Source organism: Coregonus lavaretus (genome assembly GCF_964263955.1).
Source record: "Coregonus lavaretus genome assembly, contig: HAP1_SCAFFOLD_7649, whole genome shotgun sequence".
NCBI classification, from domain to species: Eukaryota; Metazoa; Chordata; class Actinopteri; order Salmoniformes; family Salmonidae; genus Coregonus; species Coregonus lavaretus.
The window spans coordinates 1-25,487 of record NW_028157422.1 but is presented as its reverse complement, the minus strand read 5'-3'; the positions used below and the strand labels follow the sequence as shown (position 1 = coordinate 25,487).

The 25,487-nt window shown below is 46.8% G+C and overlaps 1 protein-coding gene across 1 annotated transcript; it reads left to right on the top strand.

Moving 5' to 3' along the window:
- Positions 1-80: 80 nt before the first annotated feature.
- LOC311125450 (ankyrin repeat and SAM domain-containing protein 1A-like) lies at positions 81-18,943 on the top strand (the record flags this gene model as incomplete). Its single annotated transcript, XM_084199502.1, has 10 exons — positions 81-146; positions 10,590-10,886; positions 11,677-11,752; positions 11,926-12,027; positions 12,151-12,237; positions 12,406-12,575; positions 14,154-14,216; positions 14,595-14,721; positions 14,944-14,975; positions 18,826-18,943. Coding segments are annotated over 10 exons (1,138 nt in total), but the record flags the coding sequence as incomplete, so codon positions are not given.
- Between the last annotated feature and the right edge of the window lie 6,544 nt (positions 18,944-25,487).

Here is a 25,487-nt window from a genome sequence, read left to right as displayed (position 1 = left end):
TGACTCATTCTTGCAACTGACTGTCATGCATTGCCTGTGTGTGAGTGAAAAACCATTGCTTCATTTTTCTTCCCTCCTAGAGCTCCTCTGTAGAGCACAAAGAGTTGAAACGCTGTGGGCCCTTTGACCTGCATATTAATGCCAAGGTGTGTACCCACCCAGCCAGACAGACAGACAGATGCTCAGAAGGCTGCTGCTTCCCTATTATTCTCTTTCCTGCTTCCATTGTACTCACACAACTAGTTGTTGCACAAAATCTCTTCGCCATTCCTGGGTTTGATGCTTGGGTTTGATTCTTGCTTAGCTTGCACTGGCAGTCTGTTGCAGAGATAAGGGGACTTGCTTTCACTTTTTCTGGGTACATTTCTTGTGATTTCTTGGGGTTCTCTCCCTAGAAACTTTCACCTTCTGGTAACTGAGAAGAATTGGAAAGGTGGATTTGCAAAGTTATTAGTACTACTGCTGTTGTGTTCCATAGTCAGTTTTCCTGTTTATACAGTCAGATGACGTTGAAGGACTCTGTATGTCTCTTTGGGACCATCCTCTCTCATTAGTTGTAAATATGAACAAGGCAACAGGCAACAGTAAACATGTCGTCCCCCACAAATGATGCGTGTGACTAACACATTTCTGTTATTGTGTGTGACCACAGATTATCCATTATGTTGACCAGATTCAAGTGGCCGCTCTAACAATGGAAAAAAAAATATTCTTACAAAATGGAAGGCATTTATCCTGGGTACCAGTCTCTTTAGCTAATCTACTCACTGTACTCCATGTCATGTGCCAAAGTCGTTGGCAATGACAACGTGTGGCAAGGAGTGGAATGTTACTTAAAGAGACTTACTCAGACTAGAAGGCAGTCGGGGGGAGGCAAGATCAGGTGGCACCATTCTAGCCAATGAGAGGGCAGATATGCTTGTGAACAACAGGCATAACTCCGATATAAAGTTTTTTTTCTCAAAGTTGTTGGGATGTCACGTGTCCTACTTATATCTGTACACTTGTAACAACCTAAGCACTATGAAACTTCTTCTATTAGATTAAATAAACCACACGTTGCAAACAAGCCATTACATTTTTTGTTAACCAAATTTGACACTCTCATTGACCTCCATGCAAAAACTCCTCGCTTGGTGAGCAAAAAAAACAAAACGCCACCTGCTGGAGTAGACAGATTTTGGGCCCAGTTATCCCTCTCGCTTCGCTTCTTCCTCTCTGGTGTGACAAATTTCAGTTAATTACTATAGCTCCCGCCGTGGGCCAATCAGTGTAATCTAGTAAATGCTGGATCTCTATGGCAAGACGCATCATTCACCCAAGTTTCGTCAAAATCGGGCCAGTGCTGTCTGAGATATCGCATGTGACTAACGTACGAACAGATGGACGGAAGGCGGACGGACGGAGACCGATCCACAGTCCCCTCCCCGATTTTATTGTGGGGGACAATTAGTCCCTTGGGGACAGAACCACAACATAGAATGGATGCAATGTGATTTCAATGACACACAGTTGAAGTCGGAAATGTACATACACTATAGTTTTGGCAAGTCGGTTAGGGCATCTACTTCGTGCATGACACAAGTAATTGTTCCAACAATTGTTTACAGACAGATTATTTCACTTATAATTCACTGTATCACAATTCCAGTGGGTCAAAAGTTTACATACACTAAATTGACTGTGCCTTTAAACAGCTTGGAAAATTCCAGAAAATGATGTCATGGCTTTAGAAGATTCTGATAGGGTAATTGACATCATTTGAGTCAATTGGAGGTGTACCTGTGGATGTATTTCAAGGCCTACCTTCAAACTCAGTGCCTCTTTGCGTGACATCATGGGAAAATCAAAAGAAATCAACAAAGACCTCAGAATAAATTGTAGACCTCCACAAGTCTGGTTCATCCTTGGGAGAAATTTCCAAACGCCTGAAGGTACCACGTTCATCTGTACAAACAATAGTACGCAAGTATAAACACCATGGGACCACACAGCCGTCATACCGCTCAGGAAGAAGACGCGTTCTGTCTCCTAGAGATTAACGTACTTTGGTGCGAAAAGTGCAAATCAATCCCAGAACAACAGCAAAGGACCTTGTGAAGATGCTGGAGGAAGCAGGTACAAAAGTATCTATATCCACACTAAAACAAGTCCTATATCGACATAATCTGAAAGGCCGCTCAGCAAAGAAGAAGCCACTGCTCCAAAACCGCCATAAAAAAGCCAGACTACGGTTTGCAACTGCACATGGGGACAAAGATCGTACTTTTTGGAGAAATGTCCTCTGGTCTGATGAAACAAAAATAGAACTGTTTGGCCATAATGACCATCGTTATGTTTGGAGGAAAAAGGGGAATGCTTGCAAGCCGAAGAACACCATCCCAACCGTGAAGCACAGGGGTGGCAGCATCATGCTGTGGGGGTGCTTTGCAAAATAGATGGCATCATGAGGAAGGAACATTATGTGGATATATTGAAGCAACATCTCAAGACATCAGTCAGGAAGTTAAAGCTTGGTCGTAAATGGGTCTTCCAAATGGACAATGACCCCAAGCATACTTCCAAAGTTGTGGCAACATGGCTTAAGGACAACAAAGTCAAGATATTGGAGTGGCCATCACAGAGCCCTGACCTCAATCCTATAGAAAATTTGAGGGCAGAACTGTAAAATCGTGTGCGAGCAAGGAGGCCTAGAAACCTGACTCGGTTATACCAGCTCTGTCAGGAGGAATGGGCCAAAATTCACCCAACTTATTGTGGGAAGCTTGTGGAAGGCTACCCGAAAAGTTTGACCCAAGTTAAACAATTTAAAGGCAATGCTACCAAATACTAATTGAGTGTATGTACACTTCTGACCCACTGGGAATGTGATGAAAGAAATAAAAGCTGAAATATATAATTCTCTCTACTATTATTCTGACATTTCACATTCTTAAAATAAAGTGGTGATCCTAACTGACCTAAGACAGGGAATTTTTACTAGGATTACATTTCAGGAATTGTGAAAAACGAAGTATAAAATGTATTTGGCTAAGGTGTATGTAAACTTCCGACTTCAACTGTAGGTGTTACATGTCAGTCATTTCTGACCTGTGTGTGTTCCTTGGTGTTTCTCCTACATTTTACCTTGAGTTTGCTCTAGACGTGTATGTGCTCATGTTTGTCTAGGGTCATTACGTCCTACTGTATGTGTAGAAGCATCATTCACGCTTAGACAGTCAAGCTTCAGTCAGATAGTCTTTCCCCCAAAGATTTTGAACTACTGAACTTCACCATTAACACTTCATTTATCATACTGACAGAGGCAATGTTACCTTAACATCAAATTGAGGCTAACACCATCACTGGAGTGTTGAGAGTTCAAAGCTTGTGTTTTGAGGAAAGCATTTGGAAATCAAACTATTTTTAAAATGGTGTCACATTTCTTCAGCGCTAACTTAAGCCTCTTAGCTTTGGGTGCCTTAAAGCGACATGCAGCATATGTTTTACATGTCCTCTAGTGCTGTATAATTATTGCTCCTCTTAATGTAAACGTTTAGGATGTGGTTTAGTTGTCAGACTGACCAGTTGTCGTCTGTGGGGGTTAGCTTCTCTGTTGGTTTTGGAATACAGTAGTATGGGGTCCAATACCTGGCCACAGTAGACCTAAATAATGGATAAGCTGTTATGAATAAATCAGAAACATGGATGGATGCAGGCTGGATGGATGCTCTGGCAGTGATGGTGATGGCATCATGTGACTGTGGATCTCTCTCTGGGTCCCCCAAAAGAGCCTTTGTGTTCCTAACATCTCAGTGTTTTTGTAACAACCGGAGAAATGTCTTCCGAGGAGAGGGAGCTTTTCTGTGTACCAGTCTCTTTGCATCAATGTCAGGCAGAGCGTGCTCGCTGCTCAGTGTGTGTCTCTCCCTCTCTCTGTTTTTCTGCCTGTGAGTCTGCACCACTGTGGAAGAGAGCAAGGGAGAGGTGGGATGTTGTCATGGTAACGGTGTCACGGCTGATTGGTCTTGCAGCAGCAGTGACTGACCCAGTGGAACACGGAGCAGGAGAGAAGATAGGGGTGTGTGTCATGGAGTTAGCTAGCTAGAGATGGGAGGGGTGGTTGTGGGCATGGGTTTATGGAGGAGGAGGGGGCTTTAAGTGCAGGCTCTCCCCCTCAGGGAAGCACTGTAGCTCAGCCTGGACACAGCTCAAACAGCCCCTCTCTCTCAGTCCTCCTGGCCCTAGTGCTGCCTAGCTGTAATGTTTATTAAGTGTTGCTGCAACGCTCTCCCAGTGTTACTATCTCTAATGGGCCTGCCACTTGATGATATTCTGATATTGCCCCAATAAGGAAAAGCGATTGATCATGGAAGCTTGATTGTGTCCCCAGGGAGATCCTCCCCAGGGCACAAAATATAAAAATAAAATGTAACACTTAGTCATAATTTCCCTGCTCCTATATTTAAAACAATGTTTTCCATCGAAAAAGCCTGGTGTCTGATAGTAGTGGTATTTTCGAGGAACGTGCGTTACTGCTCTTGAAATATGTCAAAGCTGCAAGTCTAACAGTCCTCCGTCTCCAATATAGGTCACCTGTCTAACAAAATGTGCTGTACCTTCAGATGGTTGGCCTTCACACAGTCATGCACCCAGCTTCCCAGCATTATACTACACAGAGGGAGAATGAGATGGCACTAAGTTAAACACACAGTGTAATACATAAACACTGCTTGCTGTAGCCTGACAGTGCCCTGAAAATAACACCAGAGAACCTAAAAAGGGAACAGTATGGAATTTCAGTCATGCTGTGATTCACACCAGGTATGAGAGCTAATATTGAATGACAATGCAATGTGCCTTTAAAAAAAAAAAAAGACTTTGCCTCCTAATCGGAAGGGCCAGCTTGTCTGAGGAGGGGAGGATATGCTCGCCCCACTGCACTGTGGGCACACTGCCCCACAGTCTGTTAGCGTTCTCATTGGCTTTAGCTTAGCCCCTGTGTCCATCTCTGTCTACTGCCACACATCACATCCGACACCAGCCCATTTTCTCCTTCATATCTCCTTCAACATTCCTACATGCATCCATGCAGATACTAAATGCTCGAATCACACATGGAATTGAAGCTAGAGCCCCTCATAAGGGCATCTGTCCATTTGATGGACAGGTTTCTTTCCCTTCATCCTTTATGCATAATCACATCCAGCATACGCCTGGTTTTCTGCTGTAGATAGAGTTGTTGCTTGAGGGCAGTGGGGGAGGAGAGAGAGATGCTGGAGAAAGCTACTATCTACTTGCCTGACGACTCAAACTGTGTTCGCTACATACTTCAGTCTGAGACTGCCATCGTTGAAGGCGTTTGTGGTGATGTCAAAATGAAGGTTGTTGGACAAAACAAAGTCATCAGCGATTGGATCATCTCTAACAAATCAAAGTATCAAAGCCAATGACGAATTTTCAAAACGCTGCTTTACCCACGTGAATTCTGGCTCTGGAAAAGAAACTAACGTCCGTGGGCGTGGCATAGTGTTTGGCCGGAGCAAGGAGTTTGGGTAGCCAGGCAACCTATCTGCTATCTTCAGTCTCCAGCCATTTGAGATGAGCTTGCCTCGTGTGTCTTTCTCGCATTATATGTGTGGACATGTGAAAAACAGGGATTTACAATTCTGTGTGCATACTACGAGCAGTCGCGTGCAGTGTGTGGGCAACCCTGTGGCCCAGTGGCCACAACAGCTGCCTGCCCCTCCACCCCTCACCCCCCTTCCCCCTTAACCAGAGGGTAGAGCGTGACGTAACCCCTCCTATCCCACGCTCCGCCAGCCCAGCGAGCACATTACATGCCAGAGGTCATTAGTCGCTCCTCGTTAGCATCTCAGCCAGTAGCCCTACACACAGTCAAACTGCAGCACGTTTCTTCTCTTCCGGAACTGGAACATTCTAGTGTGACTGGCATCACAACAGTGCAGAGGTTAGGCCTAGTCTCCAGATGTTCCTGGTTAGTGTTATGTTGAGCTTTAATCTGAGAAAGCACTTTAATCTGAGTGTGCCTGACACGCACTGGAGTCTAGATTAGGACGAAGGCCCATTTATCATTGTACCATGCTATTGTGGAATCTACCACTGTTGTTCACACAGGCTTCATACTGTGTACTATCCAGGAATACAAACTAGGGTACTAATCCTTCTCTTGATTGTAGCTGCCCATCACATCAGTCAACTCTGCCCTGTGGATGACCAGGACCGGAGTGCGTGTGGCCCTCTACTTTGTTATGTTAGCGTTTGAACAGCTGTTGGTTTGCAGGCTCACGTGGACCCCTGTGCAGTAGGCTAGTGTGGAGTGGTGGAGGCGGCACAGGGAAGGTCTGATTCATGCTGCTCACCCTGCGCTTTGCTCTGCTGCGGCCACCGGAGAGGCCAGCCATGGCTAATATGATCAGATGTTGTCAGACTCACAACCACAGAACGAACATCACTGGCCACACCACTGAGACGGAGAGGAGGGGATCCTCTGGAGTGTCAGACTTCATTGGTGATGTGATTTTTGGTGTCTTAAAACTAGACACTGATCATGTGTTCATGCTATGGCAAATCTCTCTCCCCTTTTGCTGTAAGTCTTGAGGAAGTCTTGGTTTTTGCAGGCAGAATTCAATAGGCCATAATCAGGGCAGTTAGCCAGCGCACATACAGGGTGAAGCTGGTTTCTATTTGGATATTGTTATGGCAGATTTATCCAGGCTGTGCAAGTAAACCTGTATACCCAAGGCTATAAAACATGTTCCTCTGAAGTTGCCGGCATCTAACAGTTGGGAGTTACATCTATTTACAAAGCTTGTGATGACAAAACAGTTGACGGTGCGTCACCGATGGTCGCGCCATGCCCCTGCAGCAAATGGGGAGAGAGAGAAACCGAGACGGAGAGAGAGGGAGACAGAGAGAGAAACAAAGAACGAGAGAGCCAAACCTTAATTTAGACCAAAAACACAGAGGATAAGCAGGAAGGAACAATTAGTCAAATCCCAAACCTTAACTGGCAAAACCCTAGCAGGCTTTTAGTTTTGGAGTGTTCTTCTGCTCCGTGGTCTTTATTGTGTTTGTTTAGTGCAGCTCACACAAGGCCAGACCAAGCCCCTCTCAGCCTGCCCCTCTCAGCCTGCCCCTCTCAGCCTGCCCCTCTCAGCCTGCCCCTCTCAGCCTGCCCCTCTCAGCCTGTCCCTCTCTCAGCCTGTCCCTCTCTCTCCCTGTCCCTCTCTCTCCCTGTCCCTCTCTCTCCCTGTCCCTCTTTCTCCCTGTCCCTCAATTCAATTTCAATTTAATTCAATTTAAGGTATTTATTGGCATTGGAAACATATGTTAACATTGCCAATGCAAGTGAAGTAGATAGTAAACAAAAGTGAAATAAACAATACAAATTAACAGTAAACATTACACTCAGAAGTTCCAAAAGAATAAAGACATTTCAGATGTCATGTTATGTATATATACAGTGCTGTAACAATGTGCAAATAGTTAAAGTACAAATGGGAAAATAAATAAACATAAATATGGGTTGTATTTACAATGGTGATTGTTCTTCACCGGTTGCCCTTTTCTTGTGGCAACAGGTCACAAATCTTTCTGCTGTGATGGCACACTGTGGTATTTCACCCAGTAGATAAGGGAGTTTATCAAAATTGGGTTTGTTTTCGAATTCTTTGTGGATCTGTGTAATCTGAGGGAAATATGTGTCTCTAATATGGTCATTCATTTGGCAGGAGGTTAGGAAGTGCAGCTCAGTTTCCACCTCATTTTGTGGGCAGTGTGCACATAGCCTGTCTTCTCTTGAGAGCCAGGTCTGCTTTCGGTGGCCTTTCTCAATAGCAAGGCTATGCTCACTGAGTCTGTACATAGTCAAAGCTTTCCTTAAGTTTGGGTCAGTCACAGTGGTCAGGTATTCTGCCACTGTGTACTCTCTGTTTAGGGCCAAATAGCATTCTAGTTTGCTCAGTTTTTTTTGTTAATTCTTTCTTATGTGTCAAGTAATTCTCTTTTTGTTTTCTCATGATTTGGTTGGGTCTAATTGTGTTGTTGTTGTCCTGGGGCTCTGTGGGGTCTGTTTGTGTTTGTGAACAGAGCCCCTCTCTCTCTCCCTGCCTCTCTGTCCCAGTCTCTCTCTCCCTGCCTCTCTGTCCCAGTCTCTCTCTCCCTGCCTCTCTGTCCCGTCTCTCTCTTCCTGCCTCTCTGTCCCCGTCTCTCTCCCTGCCTCTCTGTCCTCGTCTCTCTCTCCCTGCCTCTCTGTCCTCGTCTCTCTCTCCCTGCCTCTCTGTCCCCGTCTCTCTCTCCCTGCCTCTCTGTCCCCGTCTCTCTCTCCCTGCCTCTGTCCCCGTCTCTCTCCCTGCCTCTCTGTCCCCGAAACTCTCTCTTCCTGCCTCTCTGTCCCCGTCTCTCTCTTCCTGCCTCTCTGTCCCCGTCTCTCTCCCTGCCTCTCTGTCCCCGTCTCTCTCTCCCTGCCTCTCTGTCCCCGAACTCTCTTCCTGCCTCTCTTTCCCCGTCTCTCTCTCCCTGCCTCTCTGTCCCCGTCTCTTTCTTCCTGCCTCTCTGTCCCTGTCTCTCTCTTCCTGCCTCTCTGTCCCCGTCTCTCTCTTCCTGCCTCTCTGTCCCCTTCTCTCTCTTCCTGCCTCTCTGTCCCCGTCTATCCAGAAAGGCAGGTGTTGTTTGGTTTCCCCCTGGCTCGGATCATAATTTTTTCTTTCTCCTCCTGCTTTCTTTCAGCTTTAGCTGTAACCTGTCTTTGCCAGTGTAGTCCTCTCTCTCTCTCTCTCTCTCTCTCTCAGTACCTTGAACAATTCAGCAGTAGACACCTGCTGATCTTTGTGTTAGTCAGAGGGGAGGGGCCCTGTAACCTTCCACTTACCCCCACCCTCACCCCGTCTCCATGATCCTGCCTCTAACGGCAGAATAAAGGCTCAGCTGGCTCCTCCTCCTCCAGGGAGTGACCCAACCTGGCACACAGTGTGTGGGTATTCTCCTGCCAGCTGTCGGCTGCTTCTAGGTGGCTGTAGCATGACTGGCACTCAGGGCATGTTGCAGGCTGGCATTGTTGCCACACCCTGGTACACAATTGTTGTTGACTGGCACAGAATAGCTAGCCTTGGGGTGTTTATGGTTGGTCTCCTTACAACAGTTATTCATTCATTACCTTTAGGTTTGTATTGTGTTTACAAACCATCAAACCTGTATGATGTCAGACCTGTTGTACACAGCATACTGCTAGTGTTGTCAGCCACTGAGATTACATTGGAAAGTTCTGTGTGTTAGCTAGTGTTCCCAGACTGCCCTTCTAGGAATATGACCTAGCATCAAATTCCCTTTGTGATGAATGTGAGAGAGAATAAAGTGTCATTACATATAAATTGTTCTGAGTTGGATATTGATTGGTTATTAAGACCATTATTTTGTCTCCGCTGATCTATCAGGCTGTATTGTACGCCCTCTTCTGGCTGCTGGTGGTAGTCCACTCTACTGAATATGCTGCTGACATAAGCTAGATATGACGTTTGTGATTCTGTTAACATGTTACAATGTGAACATATGTCTGATCCTCTCCCACATTGTTCTGATATTATCTCTGATATTCTCTCAATATGATATAGAGATTACATTTGGCTACGGCATATGTTGCGACTAACTCAGCATCGTAGTGTGGTTGCTTTTTGAGTGTAAAAGCTGTGTTTGTTATAATATTGTTATAAAGTTGTTATAGTTAACATAATAGGTTTTATCCTTGCTCTCTGCGCTAGGAGATTATCTCTATTTAAAAATATATATTTATTCCGTCCATTGCACTCATAGTCTGTGTGTCTCCATGTGCAGTCAGACCTTTGTCCTCAGTATTGCCATCATGTCTCTGTTACTAGACAAGCCAGTTCCTCATCCATCCACTGTTCTGCTCTCAGGACCACAGATTGTATTGACATATGAGCCGTGTCCCTCTAGTACTGTATCTCGCTGGGTCACCCTGGTAACATATGCCTCTGCATGTGAAGCACTGCATGGATCACACTCACCACACTTGGTGTCTGTCACCACAACACTCACCTCTTTCACACTGGTGGTCACCCCTATCTCTGTCTGCAAGAAGCAGATACTTAAACAACCAAGCAACACATGACATATTGTCATCACAGAAGTGTGTCTTTCCTAAATGTCAACAGATTGTCCTTTCGTCACATTTATATAAGAAGCAGGTGTTAGACAGTTCTACTTCAGTCCCCACTCCCCAGTATTCTCCCAGCATCTCTTTCTCTTAGCTAGCCAGCGCTTCCCTTCGGCCTCGTATTCCTGATTGGTGCTCTTCTGTGACCTTTAGACATATTGGCTTATGTGGTGGTTGCTAAGCGCTGATTGGCATAACCTAAGTGACACAATCATGAGTCCTCAATCACTGCTTTCTGGAAGCTGGACCATGACTCACTTAATCCTCCCACCCTCCCTCCCTCCCACCCTCCCTCCCTTCTTCCTGATATCCACCCCCTCTACCTCTTTCTCAACCTCCTCTATGTGGATGTTCACCCCCTGCCTCCCATTCCTCCCCTTTCCTTTCTGGTCCCCCTTCCTCCCTCCTCCAACAGAACAATGACAACGAGACCCCCCTCCACTGTGCCGCCCAGTACGGCCACACCCAGGTGGTGCGTCTGCTGCTAGAGGAGCTGACCGACCCCACCATGAGGAACAACAAGTTTGAGACGCCGCTGGACCTGGCGGCGCTCTACGGCCGGCTAGAGGTGGTCAAGCTGCTGCTCACCGCCCACCCCAACCTGCTCAGCTGCAACACCAAGAAACACACGCCGCTGCACCTGGCGTCACGCAACGGACACCTGGCCGTGGTGGAGGTACTGCTGGACGCTGGCATGGACATAAACTACGAGGTGAGGACTGCGGAGAACACTGGGTCTGTTGTGTCTCCTGCATGCTTAATGATCAGTTGGTGTGAGAGTGTAGTTGTGTGGATATATAGAGACTGAATGTGTCCATAATGTTATTTTGTGTACACACCATGTGGTATGATTTGATAGTCTGTTTGCAGCATTTAGGCCTACACACTCATAGGCTTTTGACTCAAACCTCTTGAGCTCTTTATTTAGGCTACAGAGACAGTGTTAAAGGGGGCTTTTGGCCCTCTCCCATCCTTATACCAGACTATGCCATCCATTTGTCGTGTCCTACCTCTTCTCATCTCTGCTCTGTAGCAGGTCTGGGCCACCAAGAATCATTCAGGTCCTGCTTCCTGCAGGTTTCCTTTAGCATGGCGCTATGAGCTGGAAAATGATCTGCTTTGATTCCTCAATCAAATAATTCTCCATAGCAAAACACACAGGGGTGGTGGCCGGCAGGGTATAAATAACCAAAAGCCAAACTTCTATTTCACGCTGATCAAACCTGTTCTGTTTGTTCAGGAAGTATCCTGCTGGTTTAGCCTTAAGCTGTATGTCCTAGCTGACCAAGATGAGAGGAGTGGAATCAGAATCAAAGCATTGTGGCGGTCTAGATAGCAGGTCTTCACCTGTTCCTCTCAGCAGGGAGGGTTCGGGTTAGAGATCTGACCTCTGCTGTGGTGTATGTTGCTGGCCGGGAGTCTACTTTGGTGTCTCTACATGTTTTGTTATTGCTCAGCATCAGCACTGTTTTGATTATGGTGTGTTTGTTGTCTCTCTGCAGACGGAGAAGGGCAGTGCCCTCCATGAAGCAGCTCTCTTTGGGAAGACTGACGTGGTGCAGAAACTTCTGAGGGCAGGTCAGACACTGATGCCTCCATTTAGTCAACATGCTTATAAGATACAACACAACACGTTTATATCCACTGAATAATGCAGAAATAACCCCCTGCTCGTCTGTCTCTCCTCCCCTAATCCCCTGCTCTGTCCTCTGTGTCTCCTCCCTCTCTCCTCCCTGGCCGTCCTGCTCCAGGGGTTAATGTGAACATGGTGGACAACAAGGGCCTGACTGCGCTGGACACTGTCAGAGAGATGCCCTCTCAGAAGAGCCGGCAGATAGCAGCTCTAATCCGTGGTAAGAAATACAGAGATCAATGGTTCCCTATGGGATTATAAAGAAAGATGACCTCAAACTGATTTCAAAAAGTGTTTTATCTGACTAATGATATTATTACTTTTCTTCCTTATTTCTCTGCAGGTCATATGTCAGGAAATCCCCCTGTTTTAGACTTGCCTCCTCCCCCTCTCCCTCCGCCTAATGAGAGCCCTGGTCCGAGGAAAAAAGGTATGTCATATCTATACAGAAAACCTCAAGTTATGTGAGCTGTTTGAGGATATGGTGTTAACATGTAACCACCAGCCAAGGATGTCTACCTGTGTGATGCTGTGAATGTTCACCTGTAGAAGAATGTGTATCAATATGTGTGTTAAAATGTGTGTGTGTGTGTTGTAGGTGAGATGGAGGTGGTGAGTGAGCTGCTCTCGGGGCTGGCCCCGGGGCCTGAGGAGGAGAGCCCGTATGAGGCTCTGTTTGAGGCCACCTCCTGTCACTCTCTAGACAGCCTGGCCAGCGGGAAGTCCTCCGACAGGGACTCTGGACGGCCTGACAGTGAAGCCGGAAAGGTTGGTTGGAACTCTGCCTTCCACCACAGAAACGCACAACATGTGACTCAAGAGGTTTGCGTGGCTGGGCATCTAAAATATTTGTTCTCCACTAGAGGGCAATAGTTCTCTGCATTTAATTGTTGTTGAGTGGACTGGATTTCGAAATTATGACAGCATATCTCTTTAACACTAGAAAAGCCTGGGACAATGACGAGTCTTTTGGACGTCAACATTCTAACAGTCTAATAAATACATTTCATATAATCATTTGGTTGTGTTTATGAAGGTCTTAGGTAACATTACACTACGAAAGAAAATGTGTTTCAAAGAACACAGTAGCATTTTCATTAGTTTATGTAACTGTAGGCTATATGTACAAATGAAAAACCACTAAAACACCACAATTCAAGTGTTAAAATCCATTAAATAAAAATTATCAGAAAGAAAATGCATTATTAATTTGTTAAGGGCAAGTCTTAAGGAACATTATGAAACTAAGATAATGCATTTCAAAAGAACAGAATGGCATATTTAGAGATTAAATATATTACTGCGCTTTGAATGTTGCATGTAGGGAGTGCATGGAATCGCGGTCATTCTGCCAAAAAGGCCCGAGGGCTTTTCACGCACAACAGTGTCTAGGCTTTACTGAGAATGGTGCGACAAACAAAAAAACATACAGTCAGCGGCATTCCTGTGTGTAAAAACAGCTTGTTGATGGGAGAGGTCAAAGGAGAATGGCAAAAATCGTGCAAGCTAACAGGCGGACAACAAACAGATAAATAACGGTGCAGTACAACAGTGGTGCGCAGAACTGCATCTCGGAACGCACAACTCGTCGATCCTTGTCACGGATGGTCTATTGCAGCAGACGACCACACCGGGTTCCACTCCTATCAGCTAAAATCAAGAAGAAGTGGCTCCAGTGGGCACGTGATCACCAACACTGGACAATTGAGGAGTGGAAAAACATCACCTGGAACATGACAGCGAGCTCAGTTTACTTGAGTGGCCTGCTTATTCCCCAGACCTCAACCCAATAGAACATCTTTGGGATGAGATGGAACGGCCTGTTCACAGCATGAACCCCCATCCAATCTGCAGCAACTGCGTAATGCCATCGCGTCAGCATGGAGGCAAAGGGGGGTCCGACCCGGTACTAGATGGGTGTACCCGATAAACTGGCTGGTGAGTATAGTTTAGGTGTAGTTTTGATGGGCCATTATCAGCTGTGCAGGCTGACTGCCAGTGAATGAGGGCAGGCAAAAAAAAAAAAGACAACTGTTTATAACACATTCTGCTTGTGATATTAAGATTAAAAAAATTACGGTGTGTTATATAGACTTATTTAGGAAAAGTCAAGGACGTGGGCGGCGGGGGGGGGACATTACAAAAATGGAATGTATAATTAAAAATGTACATTCGTTTTGCGTCCACATGATGCGCTCTCAGCTTTTCTAGTGTTAAAGCAAAAATCTATGTTTGAATTCAAGGCTCCAGTTCAGCCGACCTCCTACTTCAAGATATGTGTCAACCGAATGTCTGAGCACAGTCTAAGCACAATCAGTGATTTCGTTCTCTGTTTGTCAATTACAGAAAGACCGGCTGGCTCACCAATCCCAACCTGCCCCAGGCCATGAAGAGGAGCTTAGCTCAGAGGTCAGTATATATGGTAATTAAAGCTCCTTTTTGAAGGACTATGTTGCAATGGTTGGGTTAAATGCAGAAGACGCATTTGGTTGAATGCATTCAGTTGTGCAACTGACTAGGTATCCTCCTTTCCCTTTCCTTTCCGTAACTTTTGGCCAAAGCAATCAATTAGTTCCTGCTAGTTTTGTGTGTGAGGAACGAGCTAAGGACTGTGTAGATAACCTTAGGATCTAGTACAACCCTGAGAGAGCACTGTGGAGTGATTTATCTCACTGTAGGAGTCCTCAGCATCACAGGACAGTCTGAGATTAATGCTACACAAGCCTAACAGAGGTGGTATGGGTGTTCTGTACTATGTTGACCCTGTCTCCCCTCTCTCCCTCACAGGCCCTATACACTAACAGCAGCATCGATGAGAGGGGGGAGACAGCGGAGGAGGATCACACGTATGAACTGCTGCTGTCTGCCCAGACCAAAGTCTCCCAGTCTGCGCTGGACGCCCCATCCCAGAAAGGTACAACACCCTTACAGGGAGGACAAGGGGTGTAGAAAGTGGTTTGGATTGGATCAAGGATGATATTCAAATCCCTTCATGGTTCCTGATTGATGGAAAATGATGTGCGATAAAACATTGCTCCTTCAACCTGAGGAATAAGGAGCACTTGCAACCTCTCCCCCGCTCCACCCACATGCCCCCCTCCCTGGTGCTTTGTAAAGTGTGACCCTTCATTCCTAGCAGCATTACACCAGGGATGGAATGGAGCAAGGGTCAGTTTCCCAACCACTCCCTAAACCCCTCCTGCTTCCACTCTGGTAGTAACCCTTTACCTGAAATACAGCTAAGGTTTAACCTCAACACCATCAGTAGAAGAGAGCTTGGAATATGCTAATGTAGGATATCCTACTCAGGATGGTCCATGCTGTATCAGAGGACTCATTTCTTAGCTTTGGCTTTTGAATGACACTGCGTTTCATTGGATTAAATGGGATTGAATTAACAGCCCATTGGAGTCCCTGTCTGTTGATATAGATGTTTTTAAACAGTCCCCCAGGCTTTCTGTTCTGTCACATTCCTAATAAATGAATGGTGTGTCACTAAACAGTGTCATAGGAATGAATGTGGAGAGTCTGATTGCTGATGTAATCACTTCCCCTTTTACTAGATGACGTCCAGTCCTTGACTTGCATTCCTCCATAATGTTGTTAAGATGTTTAATGGGTTGGTTTGAGGAAGTCTTTGCTGGCTGCTTAATTGTCTGCTCTTCTCACTGTTTTAAGTGTCTGTCTGAGTGTCTGTCTGGCCATTGTCTCCAATACTACCCATAATAATTATAAAATAATTGGTCATTTAGCAGGCGCTCTTATCCAGAGCGACTTACAGGAGCAAATAGGGTTAAGTGCCTTGCTCAAGGGCACATCTACAGATTTTTCACCTAGTCGGCTCGGGGATTAGAACCAGCGACCTTTCGGTTACTGGCACAATGCTCTTAACCACTAAGCTACCTGCCGCCCCATAATACCATATGCATAAAACATGAGCTTTATTATACTTCCCTTTCCAATTCACTTTGCATAATATCATCCCTGGAAGTCTTGAGATAAACTAAACTAAATTGAATAGAAATTAAATATGATAATTTTACTACCTTACTCATGATGACCTAACTAACTGCTGTCTATCCTGTCTCTCCAGATGGAACCTCTCCAACAGCTCCAGCCTACAGTATCCTCAACTCCTCTCCTTAACCTCCTCTCATCCCTACATCTCTCCCTCATCCTTCCCCCATCCCTCCACTCATCCCTCCATCCTCCCCCACATCCCCTCCAACTCCCCTCATCCCTCCATCTCCCCACCACCCACCCCTCATCCTCCCCACATCCACTCCATCCACCACCACTCCACCCCTCACCCTCCATCCTCCCACTCACCTCACCCACATCCCACCATCTCTCCCCACACCACCCATCATCCCCACATCCCTCCCACAACCCTCACACCACACTCACCCTCATCCCTCCACATCCCTCAACCACCATCACTCCCCACATCCCTCCAACTCTCCCCACATCTCACCACTCTCCCCTCAACCTCCATCTCTCCCACATCCCTCCACCTCCCCTCCATCTCTCCCCTCATCCCTCCATCTCTCCCCTCATCTCTCCATCTCTCCCCTCATCCCTTCATTTCTCCCCTCATCCCTCCATCTCTCCCCTCATCCCCTCATCCCTCCATCTCTCCCTCCATCTCTCCCCTCATCTCTCCCCTCATCCCTCCATCTCTCCCCTCATCGCTCCCCTCATCCCTCCATATCTCCCCTCATCCCTCCATATCTCCCCTCATCTCTCCATCTCTCCCCTCATCCCTTCATCTCTCCCCTCATCTCTCCATCTCTCCCCTCATCTCTCCATCTCTCCCCTCATCCCTTCATCTCTCCCCTCATCCTCCATCTCTCCCCTCATCCCTCCATCTCTCCCCTCATCTCTCCCCTCATCCCTCCATCTCTCCCCTCATCCCTCCATCCCTCCATCTCTCCCCTCATCCCTCCATCTCTCCCCTCATCCCTCCATCTCTCCCCTCATCCCTCCATCTCTCCCCTCATCCCTCCATCTCTCCCCTCATCCCTTCATCTCTCCCCTCATCCCTCCATCTCTCCCTCCATCCCTCCATCTCTCCCCTCATCCCTCCATCTCTCCCCTCATCCCTCCATCTCTCCCCTCATCTCTCCATCTCTCCCCTCATCCCTTCATCTCCCCCCTCATCCCTCCATCTCTCCCCTCATCTCTCCCTCCATCCCTCCATCTCTCCCCTCATCCCTCCCCTCATCCCTCCATCTCTCCCCTCATCCCTCCATCTCTCCCCTCATCTCTCCATCTCTCCCCTCATCCCTTCATCTCTCCCCTCATCCCTCCATCTCTCCCCTCATCTCTCCCTTCATCCCTCCATGTCTCCCCTCATCCCTTCATCTCTCCCCTCATCCCTCCATCTCTCCCTCCATCCCTCCATCTCTCCCCTCATCCCTCCATCTCTCCCCTCATCCCTCCATCTCTCCCCTCATCTCTCCATCTCTCCCCTCATCCCTTCATCTCCCCCCTCATCCCTCCATCTCTCCCCTCATCTCTCCCTCCATCCCTCCATCTCTCCCCTCATCCCTCCCCTCATCCCTCCATCTCTCCCCTCATCCCTCCATCTCTCCCCTCATCTCTCCATCTCTCCCCTCATCCCTTCATCTCTCCCCTCATCCCTCCATCTCTCCCCTCATCTCTCCCTTCATCCCTCCATGTCTGCCATGCTGCCTGACATCTGACTTACTGTAGAGTGACATTTCAGCAGCAGGCTCTACCTTGCCTGTGCTCTGGAACGCTGTGTGATGAATAAGAAGTTATTTACCGCTAGTAGCTACATATCAGGGTGGCAGGTAACCTAGCGGTTAGAGCGTTGGGCCAGTAACAGAAAAGCTGATAAGGTGAAAAATATGCCAATGTGCCCTTGAGCAAGGCACTTAACCCTAATTGATAATGGCAGACCCTGGCCGTGAACCCACACTCCAAGGGTGTCTCAGGGAGTGTGGGATATGCAAAAAACACATTTCCATTTCACACGTGTGAAATAGGACAAATATAAGCACCCACCAAATGATAATTATATTTTCTCCTGTGTCACACACTGCTTGCACAGTGAAAGACATTGACAAAGGGCAACAAAAAAGGTCCCTGGGTTCCTCCACGTTCTGCTTTGACATGGAAATCGAACCATGAGGTCAGACCTTTTTCCCTAAACATGTATTTTTCCACCATGGTACTCCTCCACCATGGTACTGCTCCACCATGGTACTGCTCCACCATGGTACTGCTCCACCATGGTACTGCTCCACCATGGTACTGCTCCACCATGGTACTGCTCCACCATGCGAGGATAAATATCTTACATACAGGTACTTCATCAGGAAATATGGCTCCCTGACTGAGGTCCTCTGTGTCTCTGTTTAGTGACTCTGTAGCCAACCCTGGCCACCGGGACTCCTGGAGATTTACAGCCTCTCCCCTCACTCCAACTCTCTCTCCTCTACATCTCTTTTAATTCCCTCTCTCCTATCCCTGTCTCATCGAATGTAACTGGAGGGCCCTATAAAGCTGTCATTTCTATTTATTATCCTATCATATCTATTTATACTGCCTTTTCATTTTTATTATACAGTTAGCTGCCACAGGGTTTTATTTGCGTTGCTCTCCCCTCTCCTCCCATAATCTCATCTCACATCTGTTTTTTTTCTGAGGTTCTTATTTGGAGCAACTGTCCCTTTGCTGCCTAATGTTTTATTTTAAATGAGTCTCTGTGTGGCTGGCTGGCTGACTGGCCGGCTGGCTGGCTCGCTGACTGGCTGGCTGGCTGGCTGACTGGCATCCTCTGTGTTCTAATCAGCAGCCAGCCATCTGAGGCTATCATCCATATTAGGAATGATGATGCACGGCAACGTGGAAGCAATCACTGGGACGCTTTCTTAATTTAATATCATAGTGTGGGGCTAAATTAATCATCTGCTATGCTGTGAGTGTGGTGGTGGTTTTAGTTGGGATTGACAGCTGTTAGTGTGCTCATCTCTCCCCTGGTCTCCTCCAGCAGCAGAAGCCCACTGCCCCTAGTGACCTCAGACCACCAGGCGAGACGGGCGACACCCTGAAGCCCCCTGGACCTCCTTTGGTTGGGCCTGGACGGACAGGCCTCCGCCCCACTGGTGGTGAGTTACACCATCCACATGCTGTATCTTCTGGATGGCAGTCCCTGCTGGGGGAGATTTGTTTGTTTCTAAGCTCCACGTTGACCATAGATGCAGTAAAGTGCAATGTTCCCTCTAAGCTGCACGGGTACGCAGCTCCCACGGGACTGCCAAGCAGAAGAAATATCAGCCCACGCAGAGAAGCACGAGATTGAACTTTAATTAACTTCCTAGTTTTCCCATTTAGTTAACACTATCATCGTTTCCCTCTACTGTGGGTATTGCCAACATTAGCCACTTTCAATGCAACATACCGAAACAAAACGGACTATTAAAGACTTAGTATGCAAAACTAACTATGCAAGAGATTTTCTTGTATGCAGAACGCACCGGAGTAGGATTCTATTGCATTGAGAGGCAAGACTCAGCCCATTCTCTACAGACCAGTGTGGCATAAACAATCAGAGCTGCAGTATCCCTATATGCAAGTAGACCATTGCCATATATGGACTGTGTTTACAGCATGAGTGGTGGCGATTAGATGCGTTTGTTTTGAGATCAAAGCGAGAGCTGCGTGTAGCCACATGTAATTGAGTTATTAGCCCAGTTATAGCTCATTTCTAGTCAGCAATGGGGGAGTGGTTGCTTCCTACAAGAGCACAAAATGTGTGCATTTCTAGCCATCTTTGAAAAGCAAGTCAGGTAAAGAGCATTTGTTTTCTGTCTTAAAGGGGCAGTGTTATATTTTGAGACAGGCTTGAGTAAGCGAAGTAGCCAATAGGCAGAGGGTAGCAATTTGTCTGATTCTCTGTAATAATGGTATGGTAATAATAATTAACCTTATTTTGTGAAGTGTTTTCTTGCATCAAACAACACATTTTCAGCCACATCGTTGTCTGAAGAACAAGTGGATAAACAGGTTAATGTCAAGCCCAGAATATTTTTTTCAAAAGTCTCACGGAATGTAGGCCTACATTGAACACCACACATTGGCTGCTACTGTAGGCTGAATGATAGAACAGCTATTTCCATGTAAAAAATATTATGGGATGCCTTTTCTCCGTTGTTTTTGATGGTAGGCCACTATGATAGGCCTACATTATGATCAAATAGTCACAGTAGCCTACTTGGCCACTGTTATAAGTGTAACTTAAAGCGGGTACAGCCTAACTGTTCACAATAAACGCGAGCCAGAGGTTGCACAGAATTTTCACAATGTTCAAGTTTGAGCTCAGCAGACCTGAAATTTGCTCAGTGCTTGAAAAAATGTAAGGGAACATTAGTAAAGCAGACAATGGAACTCAACCAAAACCACAGAAATGCATTGGAAACGTGCGGGGGAAAGATGCCGTTAGGGAAAGATCCCGAATCTCCTCATTGCCACCCAGCAAAATTATCCTACATTTAGTCTGTTGTTTATATGTGTATTTCACACTGTTCAGGTAAAAATCAGAGTATAATATATGGATGCCAACCCCAATACATGTTCATGTCATTGTCACCAATAAACTGCATTACAGTTAAAAACGACTTTGACTACCACCACTGATTTCGCTAAGGCTATCAGCTTATACGAACACGTGTTAGCATTTCGCAGTCACTTCTTCTAAACCTCAAAAGGGACAACTTCTAAATGTTATGCAGCGAAACAGCCTAATATATCCAAATGGGACTTTAGAAACCACATTGTGGGTCTGTTACAATACATCAATCATGACGGATTTGACGAACATCCTTTTTGTTAGATCAGATTTGTTAAATGTGCTCCAATCCAACAACCTTCTATCCCCCATGGTCCCCGATTTCTCACTGCTATACTCTAGTTACAGCTACCGGGTCATGAGCAACTCTATGCTCTTCTCTGACTCTGAGGAGCCAAAGGAGAGAGGCAATTTGCTTGAGGAACTTGGCCAAACATAACCCATGTATGTCACTGTAACTGTAATGTAAGAAATACATTAGCATCTGACTGCAGAGTGAGATTGGTAGGGTTGGATTAGTGCTGCCTGGGAATGTATGATTGGCATTCCAGAGGCACAGCAGCTCCGGGTCTGGATTAGGATTGTTTAGATCAGGCTGAATTACATTCTCTGGCAAGCCAGCTGAAGAAAACTAATTGGGTTTGTCACATGGAACAGAATTCTTGATCAGATTTGACCATACACTGTGTTCCTATCTAAGAACCCCAAGCCTACTTACAGTAATACAGTACTAGAAATGCAACATAGCACACTTTGTGCATTGGTTGGAGATGGGACAATTTATATCTCATCCCCTTCCCTCTTGCTGTCTAGTTCTTTGTTTATCTTGCTACGTTCGCCGGTTCTCTCATACGAACACCATAGAAGACGCATGCATATCCAAGCAGGGCATAATCATGCAGACAACACAGACGCATAGCGACACATAGCTAAGCATGCTGTGTCTGTGATAGAGATGTGTGCTGTTTGTGGACTGTGTCTGTGATAGAGATGTGTGCTGTTTGGGGACTGTGTCTGTGATGGAGATGTGTGCTGTTTGGGGACTGTGTCTGTGATAGAGATGTGTGCTGTTTGGGGACTGTGTCTGTGATTGAGATGTGTGCTGTTTGGGGACTGTGTCTGTGATGGAGATGTGTGCTGTTTGGGGACTGTGTCTGTGATGGAGATGTGTGCTGTTTGGGGACTGTGTCTGTGATGGAGATGTGTGCTGTTTGGGGACTGTGTCTGTGATAGAGATGTGTGCTGTTTGGGGGCTGTGTCTGTGATATAGATGTGTGCTGTTTGGGGACTGTGTCTGTGATAGAGATGTGTGCTGTTTGGGGACTGTGTCTGTGATAGAGATGTGTGCTGTTTGGGGACTGTGTCTGTGATGGAGATGTGTGCTGTTTGGGGACTGTGTCTGTGATAGAGATGTGTGCTGTTTGGGGACTGTGTCTGTGATAGAGATGTGTGCTGTTTGGGGACTGTGTCTGTGATGGAGATGTGTGCTGTTTGGGGACTGTGTCTGTGATAGAGATGTGTGCTGTTTGGGGACTGTCTGTGATAGAGATGTGTGCTGTTTGGGGACTGTATCTGATAGAGATGTGTGCTGTTTGGGGACTCTAATAGAAACAGGTGGGCCCAGTCCCTCCCCATTACCATCTGAAAGCAGCTGCCTCTCAGGGATTGGGATTAGGGCCCTGCTCACACTCCCTGCTACTGCCCCCGCCCCGTCACATCTCTCCCCCTCCCCATCGAGGCTGTGTGTGTGTGTGTGATGGAGACATGCCCTGTCAGCAGCAGCAGCAGAGAGGGAGCAGAGCACCTGTCACACACATTCTGCCTTCCTCAGCAGGAAGGAATCACAGAGGATGCCCAACAGATTCCACATGCCTCCTGTTTCACAGGCATCTAACCACACATAGTGCACTACTCTCACCCACGGAGTAAATTGGGTGCTGAAGAGATTTCACATACTGAATAGTGATAAAGTTATCTGCCATAGACATAATATCTTCTGACTATCAGGTTATGTGGCCTTGGCCAGAGTGAACCCATACAGGAGAGGCTAGCATCACTAGATAGATGATAGCCTGCTAAATTCTCAGGGCATATCTATTTGCTAGCTTGACTGTAGTGAGAACCACAGCGGTGTTTAGTGGTTTCTGCCTGCTGTGGGGACCTGTGGAGAGTGCAGCACACTGCCCATCCTGGCCTTGCACTTGGCCAATAGTGAATGATTAGAATTGGGATGTTCTCCAGCACCCAAACAGACGAATCAATGTGTGTGTCAGTTTAACATCAAATCAAATCCAATTTTATTGGTCACATACACATGTTTAGCAGATGGTATTGTGGGTGTAGCGAAATGCTTGTGTTTCTAGCTCCAACAGTGCAGTAGTATCTAACAAATCACAACAATACACATAATACACACAATCTAAAAGTAAAAGAATGGAATTAAGAAATATATCAATATTAGGACGAGCAATGTCAGAGTGGCATAGACTAAAATACAGTAGAATAGAATACAGTATATACATATGAGATGAGTAAAGCAGAAATATTTAAACATTATTAAAGTGACTAGTGTTCCATTATTAATGTGGCCAGTGATTTCATGTCTATGTACATAGGGCAGCAGCCTCTAAGGTGCAGGGTTACGTAACCGGGTGGAAGCCGCCTAGTGATGGCCATTTAACAGTCTGATGGCCTTGAGATAGAAGCTGTTTTTCAGTCTCTCGGTCCCAGCTTTGATGCACCTGTACTGACTTCGCCTTCTGGATGATAGCGGGGTGAACAGGCAGTGGCTCGGGTGGTTGTTGTCCTTGTGGTTGTTGTCCTTGATGATCTATTTGGCCTTCCGGTGACATCGGCTGCTGTAGGTGTCCTGGAGGGCAGGTAGTTTGCCCCCGGTGATGTGTTGGGCAGACCACACCATCCTCTGGAGAGCCCTGCGGTTACGGGCGGTGCAGTTGCCGTACCAGGCGGTGATACAGCCGGTCAGGATGCCCTCAATTGTGCATCTCTAAAAGTTTGAGGGTTTTAGGTGCCAAGCCAAATTTCTTCAGCCTCCTGAGGTTGAAGAGGCGCTGTTGCACCTTCTTCACCACACTGTCTGCGTGGGTGGACCATTTCAGATCGTCAGTGATGTGTACACCGAGTAACTTGAAGCTTTCCACCTTCTCCACTGCGGTCCCGTCGATGTGGAAAGGGGCGGCGTGCTCCCTCTGCTGTTTCCTGAAGTCCACGATCAGCTCCTTTGTTTTGTTGACGTTGAATGAGAGATTATTTTCCTGGCACCACACTCCCAGGGCCCTCACCTCCTCCCTGTAGGCTGTCTTGTCATTGTTGGTAATCAGGCCTACTACTGTTGTGTGTCTGAAAACTTGATGATTGTGTTGGAGGCGTGCGTGGCCACGCAGTCATGGGTGAACAGGGAGTACAGGAGGGGGCTGAGCACGCACCCTTGTGGGGCCCCATTGTTGAGGATCAGCGAAATGGTGTTGTTTCCTAACTTCACTACCTGGGGGCGGCCCGTCAGGAAGTCCAGGACCCAGTTGCACAGGGCGGGGTTCAGACCCAGAGCTTAATGATGAGCTCCGAGAGTACTATGGTGTTGAATGCTGAGCTATAGTCAATGAACAGCATTCTTACATAGGTATTCCTCTTGTCCAGATGGGATAGGGCAGTGTGCAGTGTGATGGCGATTGCGTTGTCTGTGGATCTATTGGGGCGGTAAGCAAATTGAAGTGGGTCTAGGGTGTCAGGTAAGGTAGAGGTGATATGATCCTTAACTAGCCTCTCAACAATGTCCATTACAAAGTGCTGTCCTTCTCAGTCTCTATTACATTTACATTTACGTCATTTAGCAGAGCGACTTACAAATTGGTGCATTCACCTTATAGCCAGTGGGATAACCACTTTACAAAGTTTTTTATTTTATTTTGGGGGGGGGGGGTAGAATGATTACTTTATCCTATCCCAGGTATTCCTTAAAGAGGTGGGGTTTCAAATGTTTCCGGAAGGTGGTGAGTGACTCCGCTGTCCTGGCGTCGTGAGGGAGCTTGTTCCACCATTGGGGTGCCAGAGCAGCGAACAGTTTTGACTGGGCTGAGCGGGAACTGTGCTTCCGCAGAGGTAGGGGAGCCAGCAGGCCAGAGGTGGATGAACGCAATGCCCTCATTTGGGTGTAGGGACTGATCAGAGCCTGAAGGTACGGAGGTGCCGTTCCCCTCACAGCTCCGTAGGCAAGCACCATGGTCTTGTAGCAGATGCGAGCTTCAACTGGAAGCCAGTGGAGTGTGCGGAGGAGCGGGGTGACGTGAGAGAACTTGGGAAGGTTGAACACCAGACGGGCTGCGGCATTCTGGATGAGTTGTAGGGGTTTAATGGCACAGGCAGGGAGCCCAGCCAACAGCGAGTTGCAGTAATCCAGACGGGAGATGTCAAGTGCCTGGATTAGGACCTGTGCCGCTTCCTGTGTAAGGCAGGGTCGTACTCTCCGAATGTTGTAGAGCATGAACCTACAGGATCGGGTCACCGTCTTGATGTTAGCGGAGAACGACAGGGTGTTGTCCAGGGTCACGCCAAGGCTCTTCGCACTCTGGGAGGAGGACACAACGGAGTTGTCAACCGTGATGGCGAGATCATGGAATGGAATCTCTATCACATATACACACACATACATAAAGGTTCCCCACTAACAAATAACGTCAATTGAATAATTTTTACTTTTCCATTAAGATTGAGGTCAGAATATCAATAGTTTTGTGCCTGTAGTTTTACATTTAATTCTAACACATGACATACAGAGCTAAAAGTGCTCTCCAATCTGAGTACAGAAAAGCAATTTCCCCAGGGGCTGTAAATAAATTGGCCTACATACTGTCTCTCTGTGACATCAATACAGCATTAACTGTAGAATTAACTTGACATCACTTGTAAAACTCGCAGCTCACAAGGCCACCAAATGAAACACACACACACACACACACACACACACACACACACACACACACACACACACACACACACACACACACACACACACACACACACACACACACACACACACGTTCTCTAACCAGTGACCTCATCCCTCC